The 26,686-nt window shown below is 48.9% G+C and overlaps 2 protein-coding genes across 3 annotated transcripts in view; one reads left to right on the top strand and one right to left on the bottom strand.

Moving 5' to 3' along the window:
• The first annotated feature begins 35 nt into the window (after positions 1-35).
• AAGAB (alpha and gamma adaptin binding protein) lies at positions 36-19,264 on the top strand. Its single transcript, XM_038146627.1, has 10 exons — positions 36-159; positions 5,737-5,927; positions 6,424-6,520; positions 7,188-7,277; positions 9,745-9,828; positions 14,548-14,630; positions 15,031-15,124; positions 15,777-15,881; positions 16,571-16,620; positions 17,204-19,264. Exons 1-10 carry the CDS (start codon positions 84-86, stop codon positions 17,279-17,281), a joined length of 948 nt encoding a protein of 315 aa, XP_038002555.1. The 5' UTR covers positions 36-83; the 3' UTR covers positions 17,282-19,264.
• A 1,799-nt stretch (positions 19,265-21,063) lies between these two features.
• SMAD3 (SMAD family member 3) overlaps positions 21,064-26,686 on the bottom strand; it is a 69,463-nt gene continuing 63,840 nt past the window's right edge. For both annotated transcript variants that reach the window (XM_038146615.1, XM_038146614.1), the window contains exon 9: positions 21,064-25,422. In XM_038146615.1, the coding sequence (XP_038002543.1) occupies positions 25,299-25,422 (124 nt within the window). In that variant the 3' untranslated portion in view covers positions 21,064-25,298. The remainder of the gene's footprint in view (positions 25,423-26,686) is intronic.

The following is a 26,686-nucleotide window of genomic DNA, read 5'->3' as shown; positions in this document are numbered from 1 at the left end:
CGCTCCGCCCGGTCCCTCCCCCGGCCGCCCCCCCCCCGCGGGCGGTGGTAGCGGCGCGGCGGAAGGGGCGCGGCGCGGGCGCCATGGCGGCGGCGGCGGGGCCGCTGGCGCTGCTCACCAGCTGTGCCGCGGGCTTCGCGCCCGAGGAGCTCGTCAAACGTGAGTCGGGGCCGCCGCGGCGCCCGAGCGGGCGGAACCAGGGGCCGCGGTTTGCCCGCGCCCGCGCGAACCGGGCTGGCAGCGGTTCCCTCCAGCCCCGGCCCTCTGGGAGGCTGGTTTCTCCTCAGGATCGTAGTTCTCTCCTCAGGGTCGCTGCCATCCCCTCACAGACTCAGTTTTCCCCTCAGGGTCTCTGCCATCCCCTCACGGACCTAATTGTCCCCTCTCGGTCGCCGCCGTCCCCTCACAGACCCAGTTTTCCCGTCAGGGTCGCTGCCATCCCCTCACAGACCCAGTTTTCCTCTCAGGGTTGCTGCTATCCCCTCACAGCCCCAGTTTTCCCCTCAGGGTCGCTGCCATCCCCTCACAGACCCAGTTTTCCCCTCAGGGTTGCTGCTATCCCCTCACAGCCCCAGTTTTCCCCTCAGGGTTGCTGCTATCCCCTCACGATCCCAATTTTCCCCTCGGGATCTCAGCTCTCCCCTCAGGTTCTCATTTTCCCCATCAAGGTCACAGTTCTCCCCTCAGGGTCTCAATCCTCCCCTCAGGACAGGGGGGTCGCAGCCCCCGGCCCCTGGCAGAGGGTTTCAGGAGCCTCCTTAGTGCTTTAAGTAAATAGTTCAGCGCTTTCTCGGTGCAGAAGGACTGAAAGGGAGAGCTAAAAATTCTGTTTTGCAGCTGGTACAATTGCAGATTACACTCGGTACCGAGTACATGGAACTCATTCAGTAGGAAGTGGTTTTCCTGGGAACCAGTTGCTGTTTTTATGGCTCAAAAGGGGAGCACAAGATCTGAGAGTAGAGGAAACCATGGTGGAATTTTTGGTATTTTTAAAATCTGGGGATTCCAGGGAGAAGCTGTTCATGATCTTGGTGGGCTGCCTATGTTAGGACAGCCCTGGTTTTTAGGGAGTGCATGAACAGTTTGCTGTGCACACTGAGATGTAGAATTTAACTCCCTCAAATGTTCTCTGGATTTGTTTTTCTCTCTTTCTGAGCAATTCTTAGGACCTCACTAAGCACAGGGCTGGCCCCAGGAACTGCCTCCCTCCACCTCATTAGAGCATGTTTTGGACCAAAAATAACAGTACAAGATATGCAGTCAAAGGCTTCTCTATCAAAGCAGCTGCAGGACACTGAATTATTTAAAGATTCCACAACAAAAATATTATTATTAGCTTGTTTTTGAGGAGGGTATAAGCAAATTGGAAGGAATCACACAAGGTTCCTCTAGGCTTCCCCTTTGATTACTTTGCATAGTGAAATGGAACAGGTAGAAAAGGTAGGTGAGCAAAAAGCTGCCTAATCTGAGAAAGTCTTAAAATCTAAGCTCAGATATTTTTAAAACTAGTACTCACTTGGAAACAGCTCAGCTTCCACTGCTCCCAGTACCAAAACTGGAGTCTTGTCTGTGTGTCCTCTGACTGGCTTACATTAAAATCCTCCTGGAAGAAATAAAACACTTGGATACAGTGAATACCATCCGCATCGTAACTCGCTGCTTTGTATAACAAGGGACATTAAATCAGAGGCTGCAGACTGTAAAACATTCAAGGACACCCAGGCAGGGCTGGGGGAGCAGTGGGGACGGTTTGGTGGGGTCAGACAACCTGCCAGAACTTTCCAGGCCAACTCCAAGACTTTTTCCAGGGTTTTCCTCCTGTTAAATGGAAAATGGCTTGAGGATGAGAAGCAGCTGATGGCACACTTGCTAGATATATTTTTATTTGTTCAGGTTTCTGCAGGGGGCTCTGAGTGCTTTAATTCATGGGACACTGTGGCAAAACAAAGCTGTTTAAAAGTGCTCAACATAGATCTGCCTGTTGCTATTGTGATGTGTTTATCACAAAACTGCAATAAGATTGGTTCAGTTTTCATTCTGTCTGATGTGATTGTTCTTCCTTTTCTTTTTGGATTTCCATCACTCCTCTCCTCCCCCTCCCCAGCATGTTTGGGCTCTCTTTACTCCTTTGGGCTCTCTTTACTCCTTGGTGTAATTCTAGGAGTATTTTTTATGGTTTATTCCACCAGGTGGCTCTCAAGGCCCAGAATGTGGGAACTCCTCCCTGTACCTGACAGCTCTGAGGATTTGGGAGCATTTAGGGCATTATGTTCTGAAAACATGTATTCAATCTGAAAAACACTATGGAAAGTGGTAAATACCTTAATCTCTTTGGGGAAAAACCTGCAAAAAGAAGCTGTAATCATTAAAAAAATATTATCAGACACACAGTGTGCTGAAAGTGCTTAAATACTACTGGGGTATTAGAGAACAGGGCAATTACTGCAAGAGAGCTGCATGTGGTTCTCTGATTATTTAACTCTTCTGAAAAGTTTCTGCTCTTCAACTCCCCTTTTTCGAAAGTATTTGCACTTTCAGAGGACTCCTTAAGATTCAGCATTAAAAATGGGAAGGGATGTGAGATTTTATAATATTGCCACGTTCTCGCTCGTGTTCAAAATCATTATGTAGCTTATCTTGTCTGTGTGATAAAATATGAAATTAAATGTTGATATTTAAGTCAGTAAAATGAGCAAACAGTTTTGTAAATAGCTGAAAATCATTTCCAGAAATATTATCTATATAACTATTGTCTGCTTTATTAAAATATATAAATTGTGAGTGAAGAAGGGGCACAACTGGTGAAGCTGAAAAACATAAGCCAGTGCCTGACTGCCTGGAAGTAATGAAACCTTTTCCTCTGGAGAGGTTCCAGAGAAGTTTGGAAGTTCTGGAGCTGTGTGACACCAGCCAGGATCAGTTACTGAGCCATGATCTGATCTCGTGTGTCAGTTGCTGTTTGCTGTTTAATGGTTTTCTGATACAAGAAGAGTAAAATCAGCCATGGGATCCGCTGGAGAAGGGCATTGCCCAGCAGGCGTGGTGACCTTAGAGCAGGACAGGGCTTTGCAGGAGGTCACCGCCCAGGGGTGGTGCTGGAGCCAAAAACGGCCTCAGAGCATCCCCTGTGAGGAGGCGGCTTGTGCCGCTGCCGCTGCTTTTGTGCGGCGGGGGACACCGCGCGGGGTGTCTGCAGGGGGACCCGGCAGCATCATTCCAGTGCGAGTGCCCCGCAGTGCCGGGATCCCCAGGAGCCTGGCTCCGGGTGTGGGTTTAGCTGGCACCGGCAGCTCTGTCCGCGCTGGGAGGGTTTCCAGCTGTGGTGTCGGTGCTGCAGCTGGAGGGTGTTGGCATTCCCGTCCCCCTGGAGCTGCCGGGCTCCCGGGCAGGGCCAGCCCAGGCCTGGCTGTGCTGTGGTCACACGGTGACTCCTGCGCTTCTCTGGGCTCTTGGCATGGCAAACCACTGACACTTGCAATGGCTGAGCAGTGTCACGTGAGAAAGGAGGAACTCACTCATAAGGGCTCAGCTGGACAAGCCACCTCCTTTTGCCATGTTAATTTTCTAGGAGTTTATTCTGATCAATACTCTCTAAATTAGATACCAGACTATTCTGGCTCAATTTGCTGCTTTCATTCAAATCCAGGCTGTCTAGGAAAGAAATTTCTGGAACGCTGGGGTGGTAAATATAGCCCTTAAAGCTAACTCCTGCATCAAATGAGAACTCAGATTGAGCTACAGTGGGTATTTCTTTTGTAGTCTCTGCTTGTTTGCTCTAAGGACCAAACTCTAATTGTTCCAAGTGACTTTTTGGGAGAGAACTCCTGACGAGCTGCTCAGTTTCCTGCTAGGAGTGATCAGGCTGTTGTGCCCCACAGGCAGCCTGAGATCAGGCTGAATCCTTTCAGCAGGTTCCTGAAGCCCTGGCAGTTTAGTGTGTAACGTCCATTTTCACTGGGAGAGAAATTTCACAGGGAACTGGCAGAACCTCAGCATGAAGGATTCGTAATCAGCAGCTCAATGGGATGAAAGAAAACCCCTCAAAATACAGGAGCAAGGAGCAGCTAATAGGAGAGGAGACATGGCCTCATTCTAGCAGTGCTTGCAGACCTGAATTTGTCCACGAACTCTTCTAAAAAAATGCCCCTTACAAAGCAAACATGAAGTTCCTGTCAGCTTTTGAAAACCATTTATAAAGGTTCTTTCCCTCTGTATCCTTGTGAGGGTGACTGACTCAAGTGCCTTTAGAACTGATTTTCTTCCTCACCCCGCTTTCCTCCCTAAGTCCTACTGCTGATTTTCTGGGTTTCAGTAATTTCTGTGGACCCTCTTATTCTTAGCCTCTTGTGACATTGACTTGTAATTCTCTCAGCTCAGACTGATTTTAATTTACTTATTTTTAACTGTCAAAACACTAGTAAAGGGAAATTAATATCATATTCCAAACAAAACCTCTGAGAATACAAAGCTCAGGATCCAGGTTTGTTTGGTGGTGACTCAGGATCTTTGTCCCCCTGCTCCAAAGTGAGGTGGGTAATCTTAGCATGGAATATCATCTGATTAAAGATGATCATCTGAAATCATCTGAAAAATAATTGCCATCCAAAATAAAATAAAATCAAACTTGAACCTGGAAAAATCATTTAGATGTGGCACTTCTTATTTTAAGAAACCTTGAGAGGAGACTCTTGTTTCATCCTCTTAAGGAGGAAATGGCTGCAGCTTTCTGTTTCCAAGGTCACATTTCTCCCTCAGATTCCATCTCCTCCTCAGGGCTGCAAATAATCCTGGTTTACAGCTCTCCCTGCCTTGTGCCCCGTGCTCATTCACCAGATCCATTTCTCAGCTTTGCAGTTCAGTTGTAAAAATCACTGCAGCCTTGGCAAGGAGGTTTTCCTGTCTCTTTACTAATAAGATACAGATAAATTCAAATTCATCTCCAGACTATTTGGGGAACAGCCTGTTCCAGCAGCTCCAGGAACTCTCAGTACCTTAAAATACAAATCCTTGAAAAGCCATGTGCTTTATTCTTTAACTCTTCTCCTGCCCCAGGCAATTTTGGATGACTCAGGCCATGTTATAAATAATTGACCTGTGTTCCAAAGTGTCCACGAGTTCATCCAGCCTGAACAAGATTTCCTGGCCTTTCCCTCAAGGAATAATGGGATGCTGTGTTTCCAGCTCTGCTTCAGCTCCTGGAGTGTTCCCAGGAAGGTTCCTTCCTTGGAGGGCAGAGCTTGGCAGCACCTGAGCAAAGCACTGCATTTTAGTGGCTGAGCTCCCACATGGGATTCAGTGGGAATTACATTACAGTGCATTGGAGGAACTGGGTTATTTTCTCACAGTTACCTTCAGGTTTTGGTCACAGTTAAACAGATCTTTACATCTCAAAGAACATGCAAGGGTTGCAGTAAAGTTTAGGCTTTCTCTCCATACATCCTGTTGACGGGTACTGAGTTTGAGGTTAACACTTGCAAAGGCATTTCCAGGAAAACAAAAGGCTTTCTGCAGCTTCTGGGCCATATTTTATATTGAAAACTAGAAAATAAACTCTTCTGAAAGCTAAGCAATAAAATCTGGGACAGAGTAACAAATTGAGTTGAATTTTTAAAGATCTTGATTATGTCCTGGGTCATTGTAGTAAAGATGGATCTGCATTGGCACTGCACTTTTCTAGACAAATTATTTTTTTGCTGCTGGCTTTACCCTCCTCCTCACCCATTTTCTCTCCTGCAGGTATCACAGGAAAAGATGACCTTACTGTGGGTGCAGTAACAAGTGGAAGAGTGAATTTCTACCCCTGGACGATAGATAACAAGTACTATTCTGCAGATATCCACCTCTGCGTGGTCCCAAACACATTCCACATGACTGCAGAGATCGCTGAGGCTGTGCAGGCGTTTGTTGTGTACTTTGACAGCTCAACAGTAAGGCTCTTCTGCTTCATTCTCCTGCCTTACACAATGAGAACCATCAATCACAATCTCCATCCATCCCCTTTAAGCTGTTCTATTCATTGGCAGAAGATCAATGTTAAATACTAAATATTAAATTTCCCTGCTAACAAGAGCAGCAGTTTCCTTCTCTCTTACTGCTCTCCTCCAGCTGGAAGAGGGGTTTTCAGGAGCCATTATGGCACCACGGCAAATCCCTCTGCCAGCTTTATTCCTAGCTGCTGCTGCTTCTGAAAGGCTCCTTTAGGACAGACAAAATTTAGGAAGCTAAACATAAAATTCAGGGCATTTCACCCAAAATTGTTTCTACTAAACCAGCAGCAGTGGAAACTGGTTTAGCAGAAACCAGAAAGGTTGAGACAAAAAAAAAAGCCTATTGCTTTCTATAAGTCTATTTCTATTTAGTTTCTATTAGAAACTAAAGTACTGCAGGATGTATTCCAAAGAACTCTTTTCTTTCTCCCTGTAGAAAACTGGACTGGAGGGTGTCTCCGAATGGCTTCCCCTGACAGAAGAGTGGCTGCCAGAAGTGATGATCCTGGTTTGTGACAGAGTGTCTGAGAACGGTAGGAGACCCAAAGAACTCCCATCCTCACCTAGAGCCATTAGCCTGCATAATAATTGACTTTCTAATTACATCAGCAATTGCCTCTCAGAGTCCGGGTGAGACTGGCCTGGAGAGCTCTGGGGAGCAGGAGCTGAAACCTTCAGTGGGATGTGGTTAGAACTCAATCAGAATTTTACCAGATTGCTGGGTCAGCTCTGTTCTGCCACTGCAGGGGGACTAAAGGGCATTCCTGCTGCTGGATGTGCATGACCCTGCTGGAAAACGGGGAGGATTACGTTGCTAATGCCATTTTTTGGGCATTTGGACATTGAACACACACACACACATTTGCTATGGTTCTAGACAACAGCAAGCTGGGAGGTGCAGAGGTGTCCCCACAGCTCAGTTCAGTGTCAAAGCCAGAGTTAACGGAAGTCTTCACACCTACATTGTACCCTCTGCAAAACCATTTGATTCTGTTCCTCAGTTCCAAGGAGGAGTTTAACTCTCTATTTTTGGAATCCACAGTGAATGGAGGATCCGTGCCAGCTGCTATACATTTCCCATACACTCCAGAGCAAGCAAACAACTCTGAGGGAATAAAACACAGCTAAAAATTCTGATAAGTATGCTGGCACTGGTCTCAAATCTGCACCTTTAATAGCCATTTTTGTCTCCCAATTTAGGTGTAAACAGACAGAAAGCTCAAGAGTGGTGCATCAAGCATGGCTTTGAGCTGGTAGAGCTCAACCCTGAGGAGCTGCCTGATGAAGATGGTAGGTCTGCTGCTTCTCTTGCCATTTTGAGAATGAAAAGTGCCCCAAAAATACCTTCTAAATAAAGTTATGCCCCTTGCAATTGTTGATATGCCACACGATCACAGCGTGGAATGCTCCGGGCTGGTGAGGCTGAGTCTCAGCTATAAAAGGTCAGGAGGGGGAGGAGGTTATTTCCTCTGAGAAATTCCATTTGTCCCCTCCCAAATCCAGCTGCTGTTTATGCAGCACCTACGTCTAAATAATGTCTGCTCCTTTTTCAGCCCTAGGACTGTATTGATACATCGGAAGTTTATATTCCACTTGGAAAATCAATCTAAAGAAACATTTTTCTGCATGAGGGCAGAAAAATTCTGGTTTTAAAAAGACAAACTATTTTGTGCTATCTTGGTACAGTGACATGATAGGCTGAAAATGGCAGGTTGTTAAAAACCTTTCAGAGCAGCATGAGCTCTTACACAGGAAATAAACCAGTTTCAGAATCACTGGCTGCCCAACATTTATAACTTGAAAAAAAACCAGCAAGAAGTGTCAGAAGTGTGGTGTTCCACTCTTGAAAAGTGACTATGCATTTCCTGACAGCCTTATCAGCATCAGCCTTATCGCCTCACTTCAGTGACACAAAAAAGCATTTTCACCTTACCTCTTTGGAGTAAAATGAGATAACTGCGGGCTGGAGAGGAATTAGTCACTAACATCTGCTCGATTTCAGGTTCTCCATGCACATTGCAGTCACCAAAAATAATTCACTATAAAATCCTCACTGGAACACATCCCACTCCTTTCCCCCCTTTAAGTGCCTACTAAAATTGGATCTTGAGGAGCTGAGAAGTCTCCTTCTCTCCCCAGCATGCCCTGAAAAACATTTCCCTTTTTTTTTAGTCAAGGAGGGAGATTCACAGATTTGATTCACAGAAACTGGGAGAATCGGAAGTGAAGACTCCTTAGACTAAACAAATACTAATTGCTTTAAAAATAGTAACCTTTAATCAAGTTATTTTTCTGTTGAATAATTCTTGTAAAGAACAAGCTCTTCCCTATTTATGGGAACAAACTCTTTACCATTTCTTTAATGGGAGTAATAACAACTCAGGATGTTAATTTGTGGAATATTGGGATACATGTTCTTTCCTAGCTGTTTAATCTGCTGGTTGATTCACTGTGACTCATGCAGAGGAGGAACTGTGTTCCTGTGAGTAACTTATTTACCCCCCAAACATTCTGGGTGAGTTCCAAAAGGCACAGCAGATGCTGTAAACACACTGGGCCAATCTCTGCTCCAAATTCTGACATTTCAGGCAGCTCATCTCAAATAAACTGGAACTTTTGTTTTGATTCATTGTCAGTTGTTTGCACAGTCAGGACAAGAGCTCTGAACTGAGGCTCTTGATAATGACTCTGATATCAAACCAAACAGGAGGATCACAGAGGGCAAAACATCTGCTTTCAGCCTTCAATGCATTTCTGAAGGCAGCTTCAATTACTGCACCTGATCCCTGAGTCACTCGAGTTTGATTTCTAAACAATCACATTTGTGTACCCAAAGGATTGTTTAGTGGTTTTTTTCCCCTTTGTCAACCTGCACAAACATGGGAAGCTGACTAAACTGAGGAAATGGGAAAACTGACTTGATCCAAAGTGGTGTCACATCTATTCAGTAAATAAATTAAAATCTGAATAATGCTTTCCCTGGGCTTTCAAGTTCCTGTATTCCCAGGATTACTGGAACTTGTGCAGTTAGATATTGTGGGGACATCTTTACAATGTTCCTCTCCATTTTTTACAGGCATCACACGCTTTTTAAATGGTTGTCTCAACTTCTTTACTTTCTAAAAGAAAAGTAATTCTGGTATCTATTTTCTAATATATTTCTATGCTATACAGCATTGTAAAAGTCTTGGAGTGAAAGATTCAAGTTTCTTGTCTGTTGCTATAATATTTATGTATATACTATAAAGTATAGTATACTTTTATATTATATTATTAGATTTATTATTTACTATAATTTACTATTTTATTAATTCATATTTTAATTATAATATAATTAAAGTATATTGTACTTTTATAATATACTATAAATATGTTACTTAATGTACACCTCCTGCTAAATATTTAACAAAAAGGATTTAGATACCTGCAAAATGCTGAGCTCACAGTTCATTATCCCTAATTTAGATACCTGCAAAATGCTGAGCTCACAGTTCATTATCCCTAATTTAGATACCTGCAAAATGCTGAGCTCACAGTTCATCATCCCTGCAAGCTCAGCCCAAGAAGCGAGGCATTAATTTACATTTACTTGGCTCTCATGAATCAAAGGTGAAAAATCTGTGTTTGGTACCAGGAGCAGAATGGGCAATGATTGTGAGCAGCTAGGACAGGCCTCCAGCCCCACCTCAGGAGGCACGGGATGGTTTTTGGGTTGTTTTCAGGAGTTTTTAGAGTTCCTCTCTGTGTTTTGGTGCAGATGATTTCCCCGAGTCCACGGGAGTGAAGCGCATCGTGCAGGCCCTCAACGCCAACGTCTGGTCCAACGTGGTCATGAAGGGTGGTAGGTGCCCCTGGGCCTGGCCCTGAGCTCTGCAGGCTGGGGCAGCCAAAATGGAGCAGCTGGCTCAGCACAGGCACAGCTGGAGCCCTCGGGGACCTTCCCCAGGGAGCAGCAGGGTCAGGCATTGCTTTCACCCCCCCTTGATGTCCTGATGAGCTCACAGGAGTGGGTGAGGTTTATCCCAGAATCCTGGCGTGGTTTGGGTTGGGAGGGACCTTAAAGCTCAGCTTCTCCTCTATGCCAGGGTGCTCCAAGCTCACCCAAGCTGGCCTTGGACATTTCCACCCACAACTTCTCTGTGCCAGGGCCTCACCATCCTCACAGGAAAGGATTTCTGTGTAAACCTTCTCCTGTTCCAGCACCTGCACCTGGTTCCCTCTCTGCTTTAACTTGCACTCTACCAATAATTTGAGTTAAATGTTCCATTAATCCTGCAGGTTGAATGAAAACTCAAAGTTTGTTCCGCCAAACTCCAGTAGGAAATAGGTTGTAATTATCAGCTTTATCAGACTGATACATGCTTCAGTGTAGAAGTAAAGGTTAAATTCCACATTTGTTGTAGGGGATTTTTAGTTTGTTAAATTTTTGAACTGGGGATGAGAATAGCAAGTGCAGAGACAAGGAGTGGTGCCAAACATTTAAGGGCTGTTTTTGCTACAGAAAACCTCCCTTGAGTACATAGAAACCACAGAATTTTCGACCACAGTGCAAAAAATGGGCAACCCCAGATAATTTCCTGAGGAAGCTGATTATCAGGTAGAGTTATGATTTTGGAAAAATCACTTTAGCCTTAGACTCATCAGAAAAGGAAATGCTGTGGTTACAAGGGTAGATCCTTCCATTTACTTGAAAACCTTTCATTACCTTTCTAATCACACAAACTGCCACAGAAAATGTAGGAAGATGAAACTCTCCAGGAGTGCTTGGCCTGGAATTTTTTGTTCACAAAGCCTCATCACACCACTAACCTTCCAACACCTCTCTGCTCCCTGATGTTCCATTTCCCACTGGTGTGGCTTCTCCCTTCCTACAGCCATTAACTGGAATGATTTAAAGCTCCGAGAGGCTGCTGTTATTCTCCGTGTCTGCAAGGTGCTTGCTGGGACTCAGTAAAACCAGGAGGAGAATTATTAGCCTCCCTTTTTTAATGCAGCTTTTTGAGGATTTCTCATTCCCCATCAGAACCGAGGGGAAGGTGAGGTCTGACTCAGTGTAACCACTGCAGGTAACCTTGGCAGATGCTGTCAGGTTATCTCACTTGTGCTAAAAATGGGTTTTTAACAACACATTTCCTGTATTTGGCAGATGCCACCTTACAGAACAGCAGAATGTAGTCACATGCTCAGCTGCTCACAGGGGGAAATTCCTGCACATCACTGGTGTGTTCTGTAAAGGTCAGGCTCCTTGAAAAATCCTGATTTTCTCTCTGCACAGCACCAACCCCCCCCAGCACTGCTGAACCACCACAAACCCCTCAGGAAGTGAGCTATATTTGGAAGGTGTTGCAGCCTGACTCTGCCTTCAAAGGGAAATTGTTGAGCTCATTTTACTGAAAAGAAAACTTTTTACAACCTGTAGCATAGCTTTTGTTTTCAGCTTCCTCCAGATCCCAGAAACTGCCATGTAAATCCAACTTCAGCTTTTCCACTGAAAATGACCTGCAGTTCCTGGCTGGTTAAAAACCACACAGGGAAGAGTTACCAGAGAGCCTAAGAGAGCTCCAGTAGTAAATGGCTACTAGCAAATACTGATAGCACTGTTAGGGGTAGCCTTAATTCAGCAGCATTGCCTTGCTTCAAAAACCTCTTTCCATGAGAATTTACATTTACAAACTGCAAGAATAACTTTTTTCAAGCACAAACACCAAACTCATTTTATTGCATTAAGCCCCAACACAATTCTTCTCAAGCTGCAGGTTTTTTCACACACCTATTCATTAACATTTTAAACTTCATATTTGTTTCTCTCACCATTAAATATATCATTCTCACACAGATCCGTAAAAAGAATTATTAAATGTAACACGGTTGCATTAGAAACAAGTTTACACCAAGTAACCAATCCCACATGCTTTGTGAGTAATGGAGCAGCATTATCTCTACTCCAAGCCGAATGAGCAGTCTTACCTGGGAGTCTGCCAGGAACAAATCCTTTCTGGAGCTGGTGTAGGGTTGGTTTCTCCAGGTCTTGGAGCTCCCTTCAGTCTCTGGAAGTTTTCTTGAGCAGGAGAACGTGAGGGATTCTCCAGGTACCACATTTCCCTCCCACAGAGGTATTAAACTGCTGCTACCTTCTCTGTCCCTGCAAGAGCCTCTGTAGCAAGAGCAGAAACCATTTCCAGCCCTCTGGAAGAGGCTGCTTGCCTTCTTTCCTGCTTAAATCCCAGCTGGAGTGATCCCAGGTGAAGCTGCTTACCTCAGGTGGGGCAGGAATGAGCCTGGCTCTAATCATAGCAAATTAACCTGATTTAGGAAAGCCATTTAAACAAATTGTGAATTTTGATGTGTTAATTCCAGTTTTATGTGTAAGGATCACCATGTGTCAGCTGGAGACAGACTGGAGGAATAATAATGGGTAAAGGCAGTGGAAAACACTTGGCTGTGAAACAGGGATCTGGGAATGCTGAATCCCTGTTCAGAGCATGGAATCTAGAATGGTTTGGGTGGGAAGGGACCCTAAATCCCATCCCATTCCACCCCCGCAGGGACCCTCCCACTGCCCCAGGGTGCTGCCATCCCTGTCCAGCCTGGCCTGAGACACTTCCAGGGTTCCAGGGACAGCTACAGCTGCTCTGGGCTCCATCGTAGCCACTGACTCCTCCAGTAAGTGGGATGAGCTAATTTTTGGCTTTCCTGCCTCAAGAACACTGTGTAAGGCATCACCCACTTCCTGAATTGCACCCAAAGTTGAAATAACTTTTACATCCAATAAAAGGAGTTTATAGGAAGGGTTTTCCAAGGGTGTGCCTGCAACCAAGTGTTGTGTCTGCCTCCTCCCTAAACATGGATCCAGGGACAAATAGCTGCTGTTCAGGGATCCCTGTTGCACACTCCAGGTTTTTCAGAAGGGGATAACATTTGTAATAATTCTGGCTGAGGTTCTGCAGTGTTGGAGCAGGGAATGCGGAGCCACTGCCGTTTTTCTGTGCAGGACAAACTCTAATCCCAGCTATGAACGAGGGCCATGATTAGATCACTGCATCCACCCCTCTGCCAGTGTGGGAATGTTCTCTCTCCAGGACATTCTGCACTGCAGTGTCCAACCTTGCTGAGGTGACTCAGAAATTGGCTCCATGTCCACCTTCACAGCTTCCCCAAAGCCAGATCACTGCTCAGCCCATGAAACCTGGGGAAGCTGCTTTGCTTTGGGATGCAAATCCCAACCTCTTATCCTACAATTCCAGTTCACTGACCTGCTGGGCTTCACGCGCAGCTGAAGGTTTTCCAGGGAATTCATCCAGCTCTTCTTCTTCCCACCCCTTTGGCCAGGGATCTGCTAGAGCAGCAAAAGGGGATAAAGCAGAGCCAGTGGCCCCAGATACCTGCCAGGGATGGGCAGAACAGATCAGCTGCAGGAGCAGGGAACAGGGAATGGGGCTCAGGAATTCTCTCATGGAGGTGTGTTTGTTTGTGTGAGTGCTGGATGGGCCCAGTTACACATCCAACCCCTCAGAATGAGAGTCTGGAGAAATGGCAAGGAAATTTGGGCAGAGCATCCAAATGACATCACCTCAACAGTTGAGTCTAGAGCTTAGTCATGAGTGTAATAATTTAGAACATACTTCTTTTAAAAAGTAACATTAAATCTTTCTTCTGGCAGAAGTCATTGTTTTCTGGCTATTTCTGGTACAATAACTTCACATTTTTTCAGTTTTAGTTGACTAAAATACAAAGGTTTGCAGAAAAATTACCTGAGTGCCTTTTGTAACTGCAAATATTTACTATTCAGTGCAAGGCCAGTTTGTATTGAGTGGTAAACTGACTTAGAAAAACCTGACTTAGTAAAAAACACCTCATCACATCACCCATTATGGACATATTTTTATATAAAACAGGTTTAAAAATACAGCCAGTTCAAATGAAAAATACTGCAGCACATTTATTATCTTAGACAACTGTTCAGGTTTGAAATCACTTTCTAGGCTGGGTTTTAAAACAGCATTGAGATACACCCTAGGCCAGCAGTGGGGAGAGCCCAGAGCAGCCTGAAGGGAGAAGAAACCCTGGATTTGATGGATGAATCCACCCAGGAATTCTGAATTAGATATTTAACAATTTTCTTTGCCATGATTGTCGTGCTCAGCCTGTTCAGACAATGTGTGAGCAAAGGCTGTCCTTGCCTTTCCTGAATGCAGCCTCAGACTCGGGGCTGCTTCCCATAGAGGTTAAACCTGGGCTCCAGGAACAGCAAATTCTGCTGCTGGATTTTCCAGCTGCCCCGTCTGGAATTTACCAGCTCAGATCCCAACGGAGCAGAGGCTTCCAACAAGCTCTAAAAAGACCCCACATCTCCTGTGCCTCACATTCTCTTCCCTGGGGGGAATATTCAGCAGCAAGCAGTGCAGACACAGTTTAAAGCTTAGAATTGATGTGAAATTTCTGCTTAAAATCTGTTTTCAAGTGCACAGGCAGAATTTTCATGGTGCTGTGAAATACTCCCTGTCCCACCTGGCCAGCCCCAGTGTTTGCAGTAATTTTGCTCTTTGTGCTTTGTTTGCAGACAGGACCCAGGGCTTTGGTCTCCTCAGCACCTTGGCAGGAGCAAACAGGAGCCGTGGCTGTGAAGAGACCCCGGAGACAGAAGTAAACAGTAATTCCAGTAATTCCTGGTTCCTGCTCTGCTCAGGCCCTGCCTTCATCCATTGGGGGGTGGCTGGGACCTCCCCTTGTGCCACACAGCCAAAGGAAAGAGCACTAAAAGCTCCATTCAAGATGGGTTTATATCCAAATTATCCCCTTTGGGGCAGAACAAAACCTGTCATTTCATGATGTTACTGGAAAAAACTCCAACAAATCCATCCTGAAATCCCTTCGTGCAGCAGCAGTTCCCAGTGCTGCAGGAGGGGCTCTTCGTGGCACAGGTTTTGCAGTGACACTTTGAGATAAAGTGCAAGGTTTTGAAGGAAAAGCAGGGAGCAGCTGATTTGCTGCTGATGTTTTTCCATGCGTTCCTGGATACTGAAATAGCTTTGTTTCCTGACAGTCCAACCCGTCCCCAGGAGACAGGGAAGAGTCCCAGTCAGATGGTGGAGAGGATGGAGCTGGCACGCGCAGCCTGGAGCCTGACAGTGCTGCAGGTGAGCTCAGCAGGGACACAGACACCTGGCAGGGACACAGAGCCCCTGGCCCAGGGGAACGTGGGGCACAAGGGCACTGCCAGAGCCAGGAGAGGCCTTCAATCCCTGCAGCACTCCAGGAGATGGGACTGCCTCACCAGCTGTGTGTGAGATCTGGGTGTCTGATGTGGTCTCATCAGCTCACCACGCTTTGATTCACTCTGTGGCTGAATCATTCTGGATCATTCTGGAATCAGCAAGAAATCCTAAAAACTGGATGAGCTCACGTGTAATGTGTCACAGAATCATGGAATCTGGAATGTTTTGGCTTAGAAAGGACCTTAAAGCTCATCCCATTCCACCCCCTGCCATGGGCAGGGACACCTTCCACTGTCCCAGGCTGCTCCAAGCCCTGTCCAGCCTGGCCTTGGACATTCCAGGGATCCAGGGGCAGCCACAGCTCCTCTGGGCACCTGTGCCAGGCCTGCCCACCCTGACAGGGAAAGGTTTCTTCCCTGAAATTAATCACCACTGTAACAATGCCATGATTTGTCTGTATGAGCAATCAGTACATTAAGTGTTTCTTTCTCTCCTGTGCCATTGGAATTTGCAAATGGGATTTGCAGCTGTTAAAATCCTGCATCATTTCTCTTCAACCAAGCTGTTATTTCAGACCCCATGCTGGATATGGACATCCAGGAGCTGGCCAGCCTGACCACGAGGGATGGGGACCTGGAGAACTTCGAAAGGCTCTTCTCAAAGCTGAAAGAAATGAAAGGTAACACACCAGGAGAGATGGACCTGAGCTCTGGCACCTCCTGCAGGGGCTCAGAGAGAGCCAGGAGCGATTTGGGAAGCTGTGAAATTCCTGTTCTCCTGCCTCAAGTCCTGTAGAGGTAGCTGCTCTTTCCATCCATTTGCTCTTCATTTGCTCTTTCCATTCATTTGCTCTTGATAATGCTGTTGAAAGCAGCAGATGTTGCTCTGGGAGTTCCCAGATCCAGGTGCAGGAGGTGCTCTGGGAGTTCCCAGATCCAGGTGCAGAAGGTGCTCTGGGAGTTCCCAGATCCAGGTGCAGGAGGTGCTCTGGGAGTTCCCAGATCCAGGTGTGGAGGTGCTCTGGGAGTTCCCAGATCCAGGTGCAGGAGGTGCTCTGGGAGTTCCCAGATCCAGGTGCAGGAGGTGCTCTGGGAGTTCCCAGATCCAGGTGCTGGAGGTGCTCTGGGAGTTCCCAGATCCAGGTGCAGGAGGTGCTCTGGGAGTTCCCAGATCCAGGTGTGGAGGTGCTCTGGGAGTTCCCAGATCCAGGTGCAGGAGGTGCTCTGGGAGTTCCCAGATCCGGGTGCTGGAGGTGCTCTGGGAGTTCCCAGATCCAGGTGTGGAGGTGCTCTGGGAGTTCCCAGATCCAGGTGTGGAGGTGTTCAGTGCTCACTCCTCTCACAGCCCCAATCCTCTCCTTCCCCACAGACAAAGCTGCCACGCTGCCTCACGAACAGAGGAAGCTGCACGCAGAGAAGGTGAGCCTTGGGCATTGGGGTGGGAATCAGTAACATGGGTGTTTTCTTTCCAAGCCACAGTTCCTGCTCCTGCAGAGCTCCTGGATTAAGAGAAGTGAGAACAAACCACACAGTCCTAAGGAAGACTCAGGTATCTCCTAAAAACTGAATAACCTGGAAGTTTGAAATACCAGAAAGGCATAAAATCCTGGAATGGTTTGGCTTGGAAGGGACCCTAAAGATCATCTCATTCCACCCCACTGCCATAAAATAAGGACTTTCCCCTGTCTGAATTCTGAGCTGAAAGCCCTGCAGTCACTGGGGGTGCTGGCCAGCTCCCACAAGTCAATGGAAAAGTGTGGCTCTCCTGGAAAATTTAATGATGCCTTGAATAGCACAGGTTTTGTAGCACAGGTGCCTCCCGTGACCTGAATCATTGCCTCTGTGTTGCTGACATTCCTTCAGCTCAGAGAGGATGTGCTGCACTTACAGAGCTGGTTGCCAGATTTAGCTGCTGCTCAGTTCCTGCTCTTTGGATAGGAAATACAGTCTTCAGTCATGTGATGGGAATTTTCTCCCTTTCCCGTCTCTTTTGCCATTGTAGGTGGCCAAAGCCTTCTGGATGGCAATTGGAGGAGACAGGGATGAGATTGAAGGCCTCTCCTCGGATGAAGAAAACTGAATTCCTCTGTAGCTGGAAGTGCCAGAGAATCCTGAGGGAATGATCCTTCCCTGAGTTAGTGTTCATTGCCAAAAACCCCATTTAGCTGTAGCTGCTTCCCTTGGTGACAGCATTCCCCATATTCCACATTCCACAACATCTCCTGGCTCCGGAGGCTTTGTCTGACTGTCCTGTCTCCTCTCCCAGGGGACTTTGGAAGGTGACACGCGTGAGGTTCAAGGAAACAGTGATGAGTTTACATTTCTCAAATGAACATTTTTATGATTTCCTCTCTGGGGTTTAAATAAACAAATGTGCGCCCAGTTATCTCTGCACACAGGGCTGGGGCTTGGGAAGTGACTCCTGAATTCCAAACTGCATTTTTCAGCTGTGGGGCTCTTGGATGGTTTTATGGAGCCTTTCCCAGTTCAAACTGGCCAGATTGGATGAGCCATGAGGAGGAGGCTGCTGAGCTCCATCCTGCCAAGTGCCAAAGCCGTTACACGTGGCCACAGGCTCGGATTCTGTTTGGAATTTGCCTGTGTAAGGATGGGGGCTTCCCTGGACTGTCAGGTGTTGTCCACACTCCCTGGATTCTGCTGCTGCTCCAGGGGTGGAATTCCCTGCCCAAACCGTGTGCAAGGCCTGGCAGAGCTGCTCTGGGGAGCTCTGTCCTCAGTTCCCAGCGCTGGGATCCCAAAGCCCTCGGTGCCACGCTCCTGTGTGTCCCTCAGGCACAGGGCTCAGAAGGGATTCCCTTTCCCTGGATGGAGTCCCCATCACTTCCACGGCAGCACAGGGCACGGAGCCTCTGGAATGACGGACATGGAAGGAAGGTGGAGCCTGGTGGGGAGCGAGAGGAGAAAGGGGAGATGGCACCCTGGCTCCTCTGTGCGGGCACAGGCAGTGGGTCCATGGGAAGAGGATCCCACAGATTGCCATGTGGAAGAGTCTGGCCCTAAGAACCTTTCCTTATCCATCTGAAAATCCATCCTGTTAAGCATCCTCAGTTAGGAATTTCAAAATTAACTTTTCCAATGTCCCCTAAACTGCCGGGTCCCAGGACACGGCTTTGCCATCCATCCTCGGATGGCTTTACGTTCTGCAGGCACTTTCACAGTGCTCCTTGAATTCCCTTCTTAATGATGAAGCAAAGGTGAATGCAAATCATCATTCTTGGAATGCTGGGAATCATTTCCTGCGTGGAAAGTGCAGCGTTTAAGGACAAGAACTGCAGCTCATTGGCAGTTTGGGAAGCGTTTCTCAGCTGAAGCCTGAGAGGAGCTCCCCCATGGTGAAACACCTGGTTTGGGAAGAATTCTGGAATACTGAGACAGCCAAGGAAACAGCTGCCAGGGACACCTTCCCAAGCAGCTGTGAGTGCATCTTCTCCCGTTCTCCACATTTCTCCCAGCACAGACTGGGACACAGAGCTGCAGGTGGCTCACTGCAAGCAGGGAATGAATGGTTTCCACACTGGCTGCTCCGTAGCTGAAGATTCTTTCTGCCCTTTCTAAATCTTTGTTGTGCAATGGAGATAAATGGCCAAAGTGCCAAGGGAATAGAGTGGAGGCAGTGAAGAAAAAATGGACTTGGGCCCTTTATAAACCCATTCGTTAGACATGTGATAGAGATGTGACTTTTTAAATTTAATGAGATCATATCAGTTAAACCCCAGCACTTTGCTGCCTTTTTATGAGGTAGCAGCAGCTCATTCCCATACTCAAAACTCCTTTAAACATGATTTATTGTAAATGTGGGTCTTGTCTGTAAGGGCACAAATCATGGAGGCAGGAAGTGTGGCTGGAGACACTGGGAAATAATTTAATGATCCTTTGAGGTTTTGTGTTGTGGTTTAAAATCAAGGTTTACTTTGCTGGTGGTTATTTTTTTGTGGGTTGTTTGGCGTTTTTCTGAAGAGACCCTTTGGTTTTGGCTACAGAATTTCTTTACAAAGTAAGAAGTTACAGAAGTGAATAAAAGGGGCATTAGCGGAAAAGCAAAGCTGTGTCTGTCACTCAGTTTCTCTTTGTGTAGTAACGGCAGAAGAATTCCCGGTTGGTTCCACAGAATCCCAGAGTGGTTCGGGTTGGAAGTGCCCTTAAAGGCTCCCAGTCCCACCCTGCCATGGGCAGGGACAGCCCCAGGTTTGACATCCTTGTCCCAGTTCCAGAGCTGGCTGCTGCTGCAGCATTCCCAGTCCTGGGCTGGCATTCCCAGCTCAGGCATCGCAGTGCTCCTGGCCAAGCCAGGCTGCAGCTGAAGCTCTGGGATGGCAGAGACGTCCCTGCCCCTGACCCAGCCTGGCACCCAGCTTTGGCCTGAACACACGCTCCAGGCTGGGGCACTTCACTCTTCATTTTGGCTGAGGCTTTGAGGTTCTGTATCCTCCCGCTGCCCGTGTCCAGCAGCAGGGGAGCATCAGGACACTGGGACCCAGGTGACAGCCAGCAGAGCCCCCAGCGGGAGCATCAGGACACTGGGACGCAGGTGACAGCCAGCAGAGCCCCCAGCGGGAGCATCAGGACACAAGCCCAGGTGACAGCCAGCAGAGCCCCCAGCGGGCAGCATCAGGACACTGGGACCCCGGTGACAGCCAGCAGAGCCCCCAGCGGGAGCATCAGGACACTGTGACCCAGGTTACAGCCAGCAGAGCCCCCAGCGGGAGCATCAGGACACGAGCCCAGGTGACAGCCAGCAGAGCCCCCAGCGGGCAGCATCAGGACACTGGGACCCAGGTGACAGCCAGCAGAGCCCCCAGCGGGGAGCATCAGGACACTGGGACCCAGGTGACAGCCAGCAGAGCCCCCACTCCGCACGGACTCACTGCAGCCTGCCCGAGTTCTGGCAAGCCCAGCACGAAGCCTGGACGAGACCCTTCATTACCACATGGCTGGAAACCCGAGTGGAAAAAGCGCTCTCGTAAATCCTGTCAGGAAAAACAGCCCAAAAGCAGAGAATTCCAGTGAAACCCTCAGGGGGCCGTGAGGAGTTCACAGCACGGATCAGATCGCGGTGTGCCTTGGCGCCTTCCCGGGGCTCTTCAGAGTGCTGCCCCGAGGCCGCGGAATGCCAGGGATTTGTCACTGTCCCCGGGCTGGCACCTGCCCGCCCTCAGCCAGGGGCTGTTGGAATTCTGCCCTCGGGCAGTGGCATCGCAGCCTGGGGGTTCATCAGGAAAACTTTCCCATCAGGAGCACAGGGCGGCTCACCAGGGAGGGAGGGTGGAATCTCTGCTCCTGAAGGGTTTTCTCCAGGATTTACTGGCTGGACTCGTGTCTGCAGCTGCTCCATGGACACACGGCAGGAACTGGGGCTCTGCTCCTGACAGGACACTGCAGGCTGAGCAGTGAATGCTCTGCAGCTCCTGCTCTCCTGAGCTGCTAACAGCTCCCCAGTTGCCCGAGCTGGTAACGGAGTTCCCCAGTTCCCAGCCCTGCAGAGGAATCGCAGTGGCACTTTGAACGCGTGAATTCTCAACTGTGCCCGAGTTCTCCAGCAACTGGACAGTAAATCCTGGGAGCACAGAACTCCACTTATACTCACCTCTGAGTCCTGTTAGTTAAAAGAACTAAGTGCAATTTTTAAATTATTTTTTATATATTTGGCTTTAAATTCTTGAACAAAACTGTCCCAGCTGTAAAAAGAACAAGGGTCTTACCTGTCACTGAGCTCTCGTGTGCTTTACTGGGATTGCACAAGCCTGAGGATGCTGCCGTGTCCCAGTTGTCTTGGCAGCACCCCAAACTGTCAATTTGTGTCCTTAAATACATTCCTCTGACAGCCTGATGTGCTCACGAGCCTCAGTTTTCAAATCAAAGTTTATTAAAATGTCATAAACAGACCTTACAGTTCCACATGGAAAGGGAGGGAGGGCGTACATGGGACAGGCCTCGAGTAACAAGGGCGGGAATGCGGCAGGGGAGGGCAGGAGGGGAGCCAGGGAGGAGCTGCCAGCCCCGGTGCCTCCATCCAGGGAAGGGCTGGGTGTCCCGGCACAGCCAGCACGGGGAACCCGGCTGCTCTGGGGGGCAGAGGAGGAACCTGCCACGTCTGGAGGGACAGAGGATGACCCAAGCAGCTCTGGAGGAACAGGATTTGGTTTTTAAAGCCCCATCGAGCCCCGAGGAGCACCAAGGGCCTGTCGGGGGCCCTGACTTGCTGCAGCAGCAGCACCGTGGCTCCCGAGGGCTCGGGGACTTTGTGCTCAGCTCTGTTCTCACATCACAAACTCCTCCAGCAATCATCAGCAAGGAGCACATGGAAGATTTAATACTGAGTCCTAAATTGCCCCTTCTGGTAAAAATTAAATATTGGATTCATTTGAATATTGGAGAAAGACACATAAATACAAAAGCAGGTACATACTAAAAAACATGGAACCTCCAAAGCACACCGCTCAGGCCACCATTAGAGAGGGCCTGGTTCTCATCCCAGCTTAGCGCAGCCACAGAATTCCATCCTCCTGCCCCTCACAGAACCAGGAGTGCTCTGGGTGCTGTGGATGTGCCTGTAGTCCTTCCCTGGGCTGGGTTCTTCCTGCTTTTTCAGTCGGGAAGCAGCTCAAGGCACAGGTGCCACCGCCTGCTTGGGAGGAGTCCTGAACATCCTTCACCCCGCAGAGGATCCTGCAGGGTTCAAGCATGCTGATGCAAGCAGGAGGAAACTCTGAGTAACTCAGGGGCTCCCTCAGCCTTTTCCTGGGACACGGGCAGCCAGAGCTCCAGGGAAATGCCTTGGATGGGATTTCTCCATCTTTGTGCATATGCACACTGATCGCTGGAGATTAAGTCAAATGGACAGCACTGGATTACTCCTAAGACAAGCTTAACACAAAATGCAACCTGCAATTCAATACATTAACGACAAACAGATCACCACGCCTGGGAAAGCACAGGGTGTCCTCTGCCAGCAGCCAGGCCCTGCTGTGCAGCCACACCAAGGGAAGAGTCAAAGGTCCTGCTACTGACTCTGGAGAGGAAAATCTGGAGAGACAGCCCAGCCTGCCATGAAAGGAGAGGATATTCCAGCCCTGGAGCTGCAATCTGAGCCAGGGCAGGCTGTGCCCATCCCTTTGAGCTCCACACCAAAGCTGCTTTCATCAAGTTCTAGGAGAAATCAAACAAAGCCTCCCGCGCCCTCAGGGCCCTGCTGCCTCCAGCAATCCCAGCCCAATCCCTGCTCCCTGGCCTTGGTGGCCCAGGAACGGGAATTCACCTCATCTGCAGCCACTGCAACTGTGAGCATCCAGGGCAGCTTGGGCACAACATCCCTGGGCTCAGCCCCAGCCCAGCCCCATCCCCTGGGCTCCCCAAGGTGACTCCAGAACCCACAGAGCTTTCATGAATCGGGGAGCAGCAAACAAAGGGGAGAGAGGAAATTAATGCTGGAGTGGAGATAATCTCCCCTTTATCTCACTGCACTGCTGGGCCAGCTCACATTTTCCACTGCAAGTCATTTCACTTAAGGGATGATGAGGGGAGATTAACCGAAGTTTTTATGCATCATCTGAATCCTGGGTTTCAAAAGGCCTCAATTAATAACGGTCAGCAATTAATTATCCTTTAGCAAGGGGCTGTAGCTCGGGTTCCCAGCGGAAATCCAGGTTGGCTGAGGAGGTGACTCTGTGCGCAAATTTCATATTAAAGTTGGGATTTGTTCCCACTCGTGGCCTCTGGATCAGGCTGGGCTCCTGCTCACACCATCACCTGTAATCCCTGCCTCTGGGATTTCAGATGGCATTTCTGTGGTTACTGCAGGAGGCACCACACTCCAATTTCCTCTGGGATTCTGAGAACAGCAACACGACATTTGTCACCAAAACAAGCAAGTAAGACACTCACGGAGGAAACCTGGGGCCATTTTACAGAGCACATTTCCCTCCTCTCATTTAAACAGCCAAAAGTCAAATATTTCTACAAAATTCAGGATAAACTTTTCTTTGCAGCTATGTTAGAAACCTGTATCTGATCCAATCCATGGTGACAAGAGACCTGCTTTGTAAAAGGCCCAAAAAATCCTACTTTATACAGATCTCTTCTTGCCCCAGTCTGTGCGGGCAGAGGTGTAACTCAGATCAGACACATTGCAAAATTTAACGAATCAAACACCCTAACAGCCTCCAGTGCTGCTTGTCCTGCACAGAACAGCTCCAGTCCAGACTCAGCCAGAGGATATCCCAAAGTCCTGTGTCACCAGGAGCACATCCACCACCGAGAGTCCTCCTCACGTTTCACATGTTCAAACAAGGCAATCCCTTGTTTCTGGAAGGGACCTCCCCAAACCATCCCTTCATCCGCATTCCAGCAGCAGCAGCAGTGGCCTCTGGGATCTGTCCTGGTGGCACTGGGTCCCCTCAGCTCCAGGAGCGGTGGGCTTGGCAAAGCAGGAGAGGCTGGTAGAGGTCTCAGAGGAAGGAGCCTTGGCAAAGGAGGAGCATGGAAATTCCTGGTGGGCGTTTGATCCAATCAGTTCCCCCAGTGGATCAGGGCACTCCCACAGAAGTTTGCAGGACTAAAGCTTTATCAAAACCATCCTCAAGTCCATCCCAGTCAGTCCTTCCCACAGCCACATCCAGCTTGTTTGTCTTTCATACATAAAAAAAACAAGAAAAAAAAGATTTCCATAGGAAACTGATTATCACCTTCTCCCCTCTCCAATATTTTGGCACAAATGCATAAGATATTCACTGCAGATATAAAGAAACAGATAATTGGACAGCACTGACAAAGTTATGAGACTTATTTGGCAACTGTGAACCATAAAAACAAGTGCTAAGGGGTTTTTTCCAGTTGAGGAAATTGTTTGCCACGACAGTTGCTGCAGGGATAAAAAATATTAAACAGTCTGGAGCATATATGTTTAAAATGAACATTTTATAATACAAGTAAATACACACTCTCCCAATTTCTCCAGGCAAAAACACATCTAAGAGCATTTTCATCAGCTGGAACAGTTTCACACAGAGGGGTGGTTGTGTCTGAGATGTCCTGGCTGTGCATGTGACAGCACAGGATCCCCCTGCAGGGGTGCTCCACAGCCAGGCCTGGACATTCCATCCCTGCTCCACCTGGACACGGAGCCCCTGGGGCTTTGGAGAGGCAGAGACTGGGAAAACACAGCCCCGACCTGCTGCAGTTAATGCAGACAGACTGCAGAGAACTGAGCCTGAGCTGCTCCAGGCAGGGCTCCCCACGGGACAGTTCTCCCTCTGGGAGCAGCTCCAGCCTGAAATCGCTGCAGCAACACCACAAAGAGCCTCAAAGTGGGCTTTTGCTCCATGTGAATCCAGGCTGATCCATGAGGGCATCATCCCCCGGGCACCAGGCAAGGCTCTGCCTCCTTGCTGCAAGTCCAGTGTGGAAATTCCTTCCTTTTGGGAACATTCCTGGGGCAATTCCTTCTTTTGGGTGTTTGAAATGCCTCCTTCCCCCCTGCTGCTGCAGCACCGGTGTGCATCAGGTGGGTGGTGAAGGAATGCACGAGCAGGAGCCACCCCAGAGTCCCACGGGGTCTGGTGTTCCCATCCTGGAGCCCCACGGGGTCTGGTGTTCCCATCCTGGAGCCCCACGGGGTCTGGTGTTCCCATCCTGGAGCCCCACAGGCTCTGGTGTTCCCATCCTGGAGCCCCACACGCTCTGGTGTTCCTGGGATGCTGCGGAGCCTGGAGTTGTGCGAGAGAAGGGAAAGTTTCCTGCCAGCTGGGATGGCTCCTGTGCCACACACAGCCTGGAGGCAGGTGAGCACTGCCTGCTCTCCACTGAAACAACATCCAGCTCTTTATCCTCACCAACTCCAGCTCCAAATTCCAACTGCAGCGGCCCCGGAGCATCCCGACCAAAGTGCCGACAGTTTCAGTGGAAGTGGCTTAAATGGGTATTTAAAAACAACAACAAAACAAAGAAAACCCACTTCTTTTTTGTTTTTGAAGCAGATTTTTTTTTCTCATCGCTTGAGTAACTGGGGAGTTGTTTACTATGCCGTTGCTAAGGGTGTTGCAGAGTCCTTGTTCCCCCACGGGCCCCCAGGAGGGGTTTCCTTAGGAGACGCTGGAGCAGCGGATGCTGGGGGAGCCCATCTGTGTGAGGACCTTGTCCAGCCACTGCAGGGGCCCGTTGAGGTGCAGCTCGATCCAGCAGGGAGTGCTGGTCACGGTCTGCCTCCTGCCAGGGGAAGAGCACACAACACCAACGTGACCAACAGAACTCTGCAAACAGAAAAGGCTTCCCAGCTCCTGAGCTGCTTCCACAACCACCCTGGCCAAAGGAATGGCTCTCCTCTGAACGGCCTCTGGCCTGCGCTGCTGTTTCTTTTAAAAACCCACCTTGTCCCTTCATACCTGTTATGATCCCACAGGAGCAGCTTGCTATTTACTGCTCAGATTCCTAGGAACAGGCAGCTGGTCCCTGAAGGGAAAGGAAGGTGCTGATCTAAGCAAAACCCATTTTTCCCTTGCAGACCTTTCCTAGTTAGACAGCAAGGTCTGTGTTCACCAAATACGTTCCGTTTCCCTATGCACAAAACAAGGATATTCCCTTTGTACTGTACCCTTGGGTTGTAGTAGAATGTGGAAGTGCTGTGAAGAGCTCACCCCAAGCCCTGCAGATCCTCCCTGCATCCATGGGCCCTGCAGGGGTGGAGCTCAGCTGCTCTGACCTTCCCCTGCACAATCTCTGTTCTCGTCTGCTCTCCCTGAGCCCAGACCCCACAGGTATCTCCAGGTGGCAAAGCACAGAGATGGGGAGGGAAAGAAGGAAAAGGAGACCAAGACATGGAGCCAGGGGCTCTCCCTCCTCTGCTGAGGCACGGCCGAGGTCTTGTTCCAGGCAGGGACAGCTGCTGTGGAGGAGGGAGATTACAAACAGGAGGAACAGCCTGGAAACAGCCTCGCTTTGCACCCCCACTTCCCACAGAAGCTGCCCTTGGAATCTGGTGATGGGAGGGAGAACCTGAAATCTGTGGGAGCCAGGGACAACCGGGGTGAAAAGGGGACCCTGTGCTTGGGGGGCTGCCCTGAGCTCCCAGCACCATCCCCGTTCCTGTCCATCACAGGCTGCTCATGGAATTGGCTTCTCCCCCTTCCCTGCGCCAAATCCCTGGCGCAGAGGAGCACTGAACACCCCCACAGACTGCCCAAGGGTGGACCAGGAATCGGGGAACGGCACTCTGGACGCTCCCACAGGAACATCTGCATCTCTGCATCAGATGGAGACCGCTGTGGCAGGGACAGCGGGATGGGGAGAGCAGCCCCGGAGCGCGCGGGCATCCCTGACTTTCCGTAAGTCACGCTCGGCTGGAGCTCATTAGGGCCTGGCTGGGAGCCAGCCCTGAGCTGCTCTGGCCCCGACGATTTCAAAACAAAATGGACTCCAAACATCTGGAGAAATGAAGAAAGTGGCAGAGCAACGTGCGGGGCCCGGGCTCCAG

The sequence above is a fragment of the Motacilla alba genome, chromosome 10 (genome assembly GCF_015832195.1).
Source record: "Motacilla alba alba isolate MOTALB_02 chromosome 10, Motacilla_alba_V1.0_pri, whole genome shotgun sequence".
Classification (NCBI taxonomy): Eukaryota; Metazoa; Chordata; class Aves; order Passeriformes; family Motacillidae; genus Motacilla; species Motacilla alba.
The sequence above is the reverse complement of the archived record's forward strand: the minus strand, read 5'-3'. Positions and strand labels throughout refer to the sequence as shown.

Excerpts from the sequence above, each read along its gene's own strand:
- AAGAB (XM_038146627.1), top strand. The coding sequence starts at position 84 with ATGGCGGCGGCGGCGGGGCCGCTGGCGCTGCTCACCAGCTGTGCCGCG. Across the intron at positions 9,829-14,547 it reads CAACGTGGTCATGAAGGGTG|ACAGGACCCAGGGCTTTGGT; the intron begins GTAGGTGCCCCT and ends CTTTGTTTGCAG. Across the intron at positions 15,882-16,570 it reads AAAGCTGAAAGAAATGAAAG|ACAAAGCTGCCACGCTGCCT; the intron begins GTAACACACCAG and ends CCTTCCCCACAG.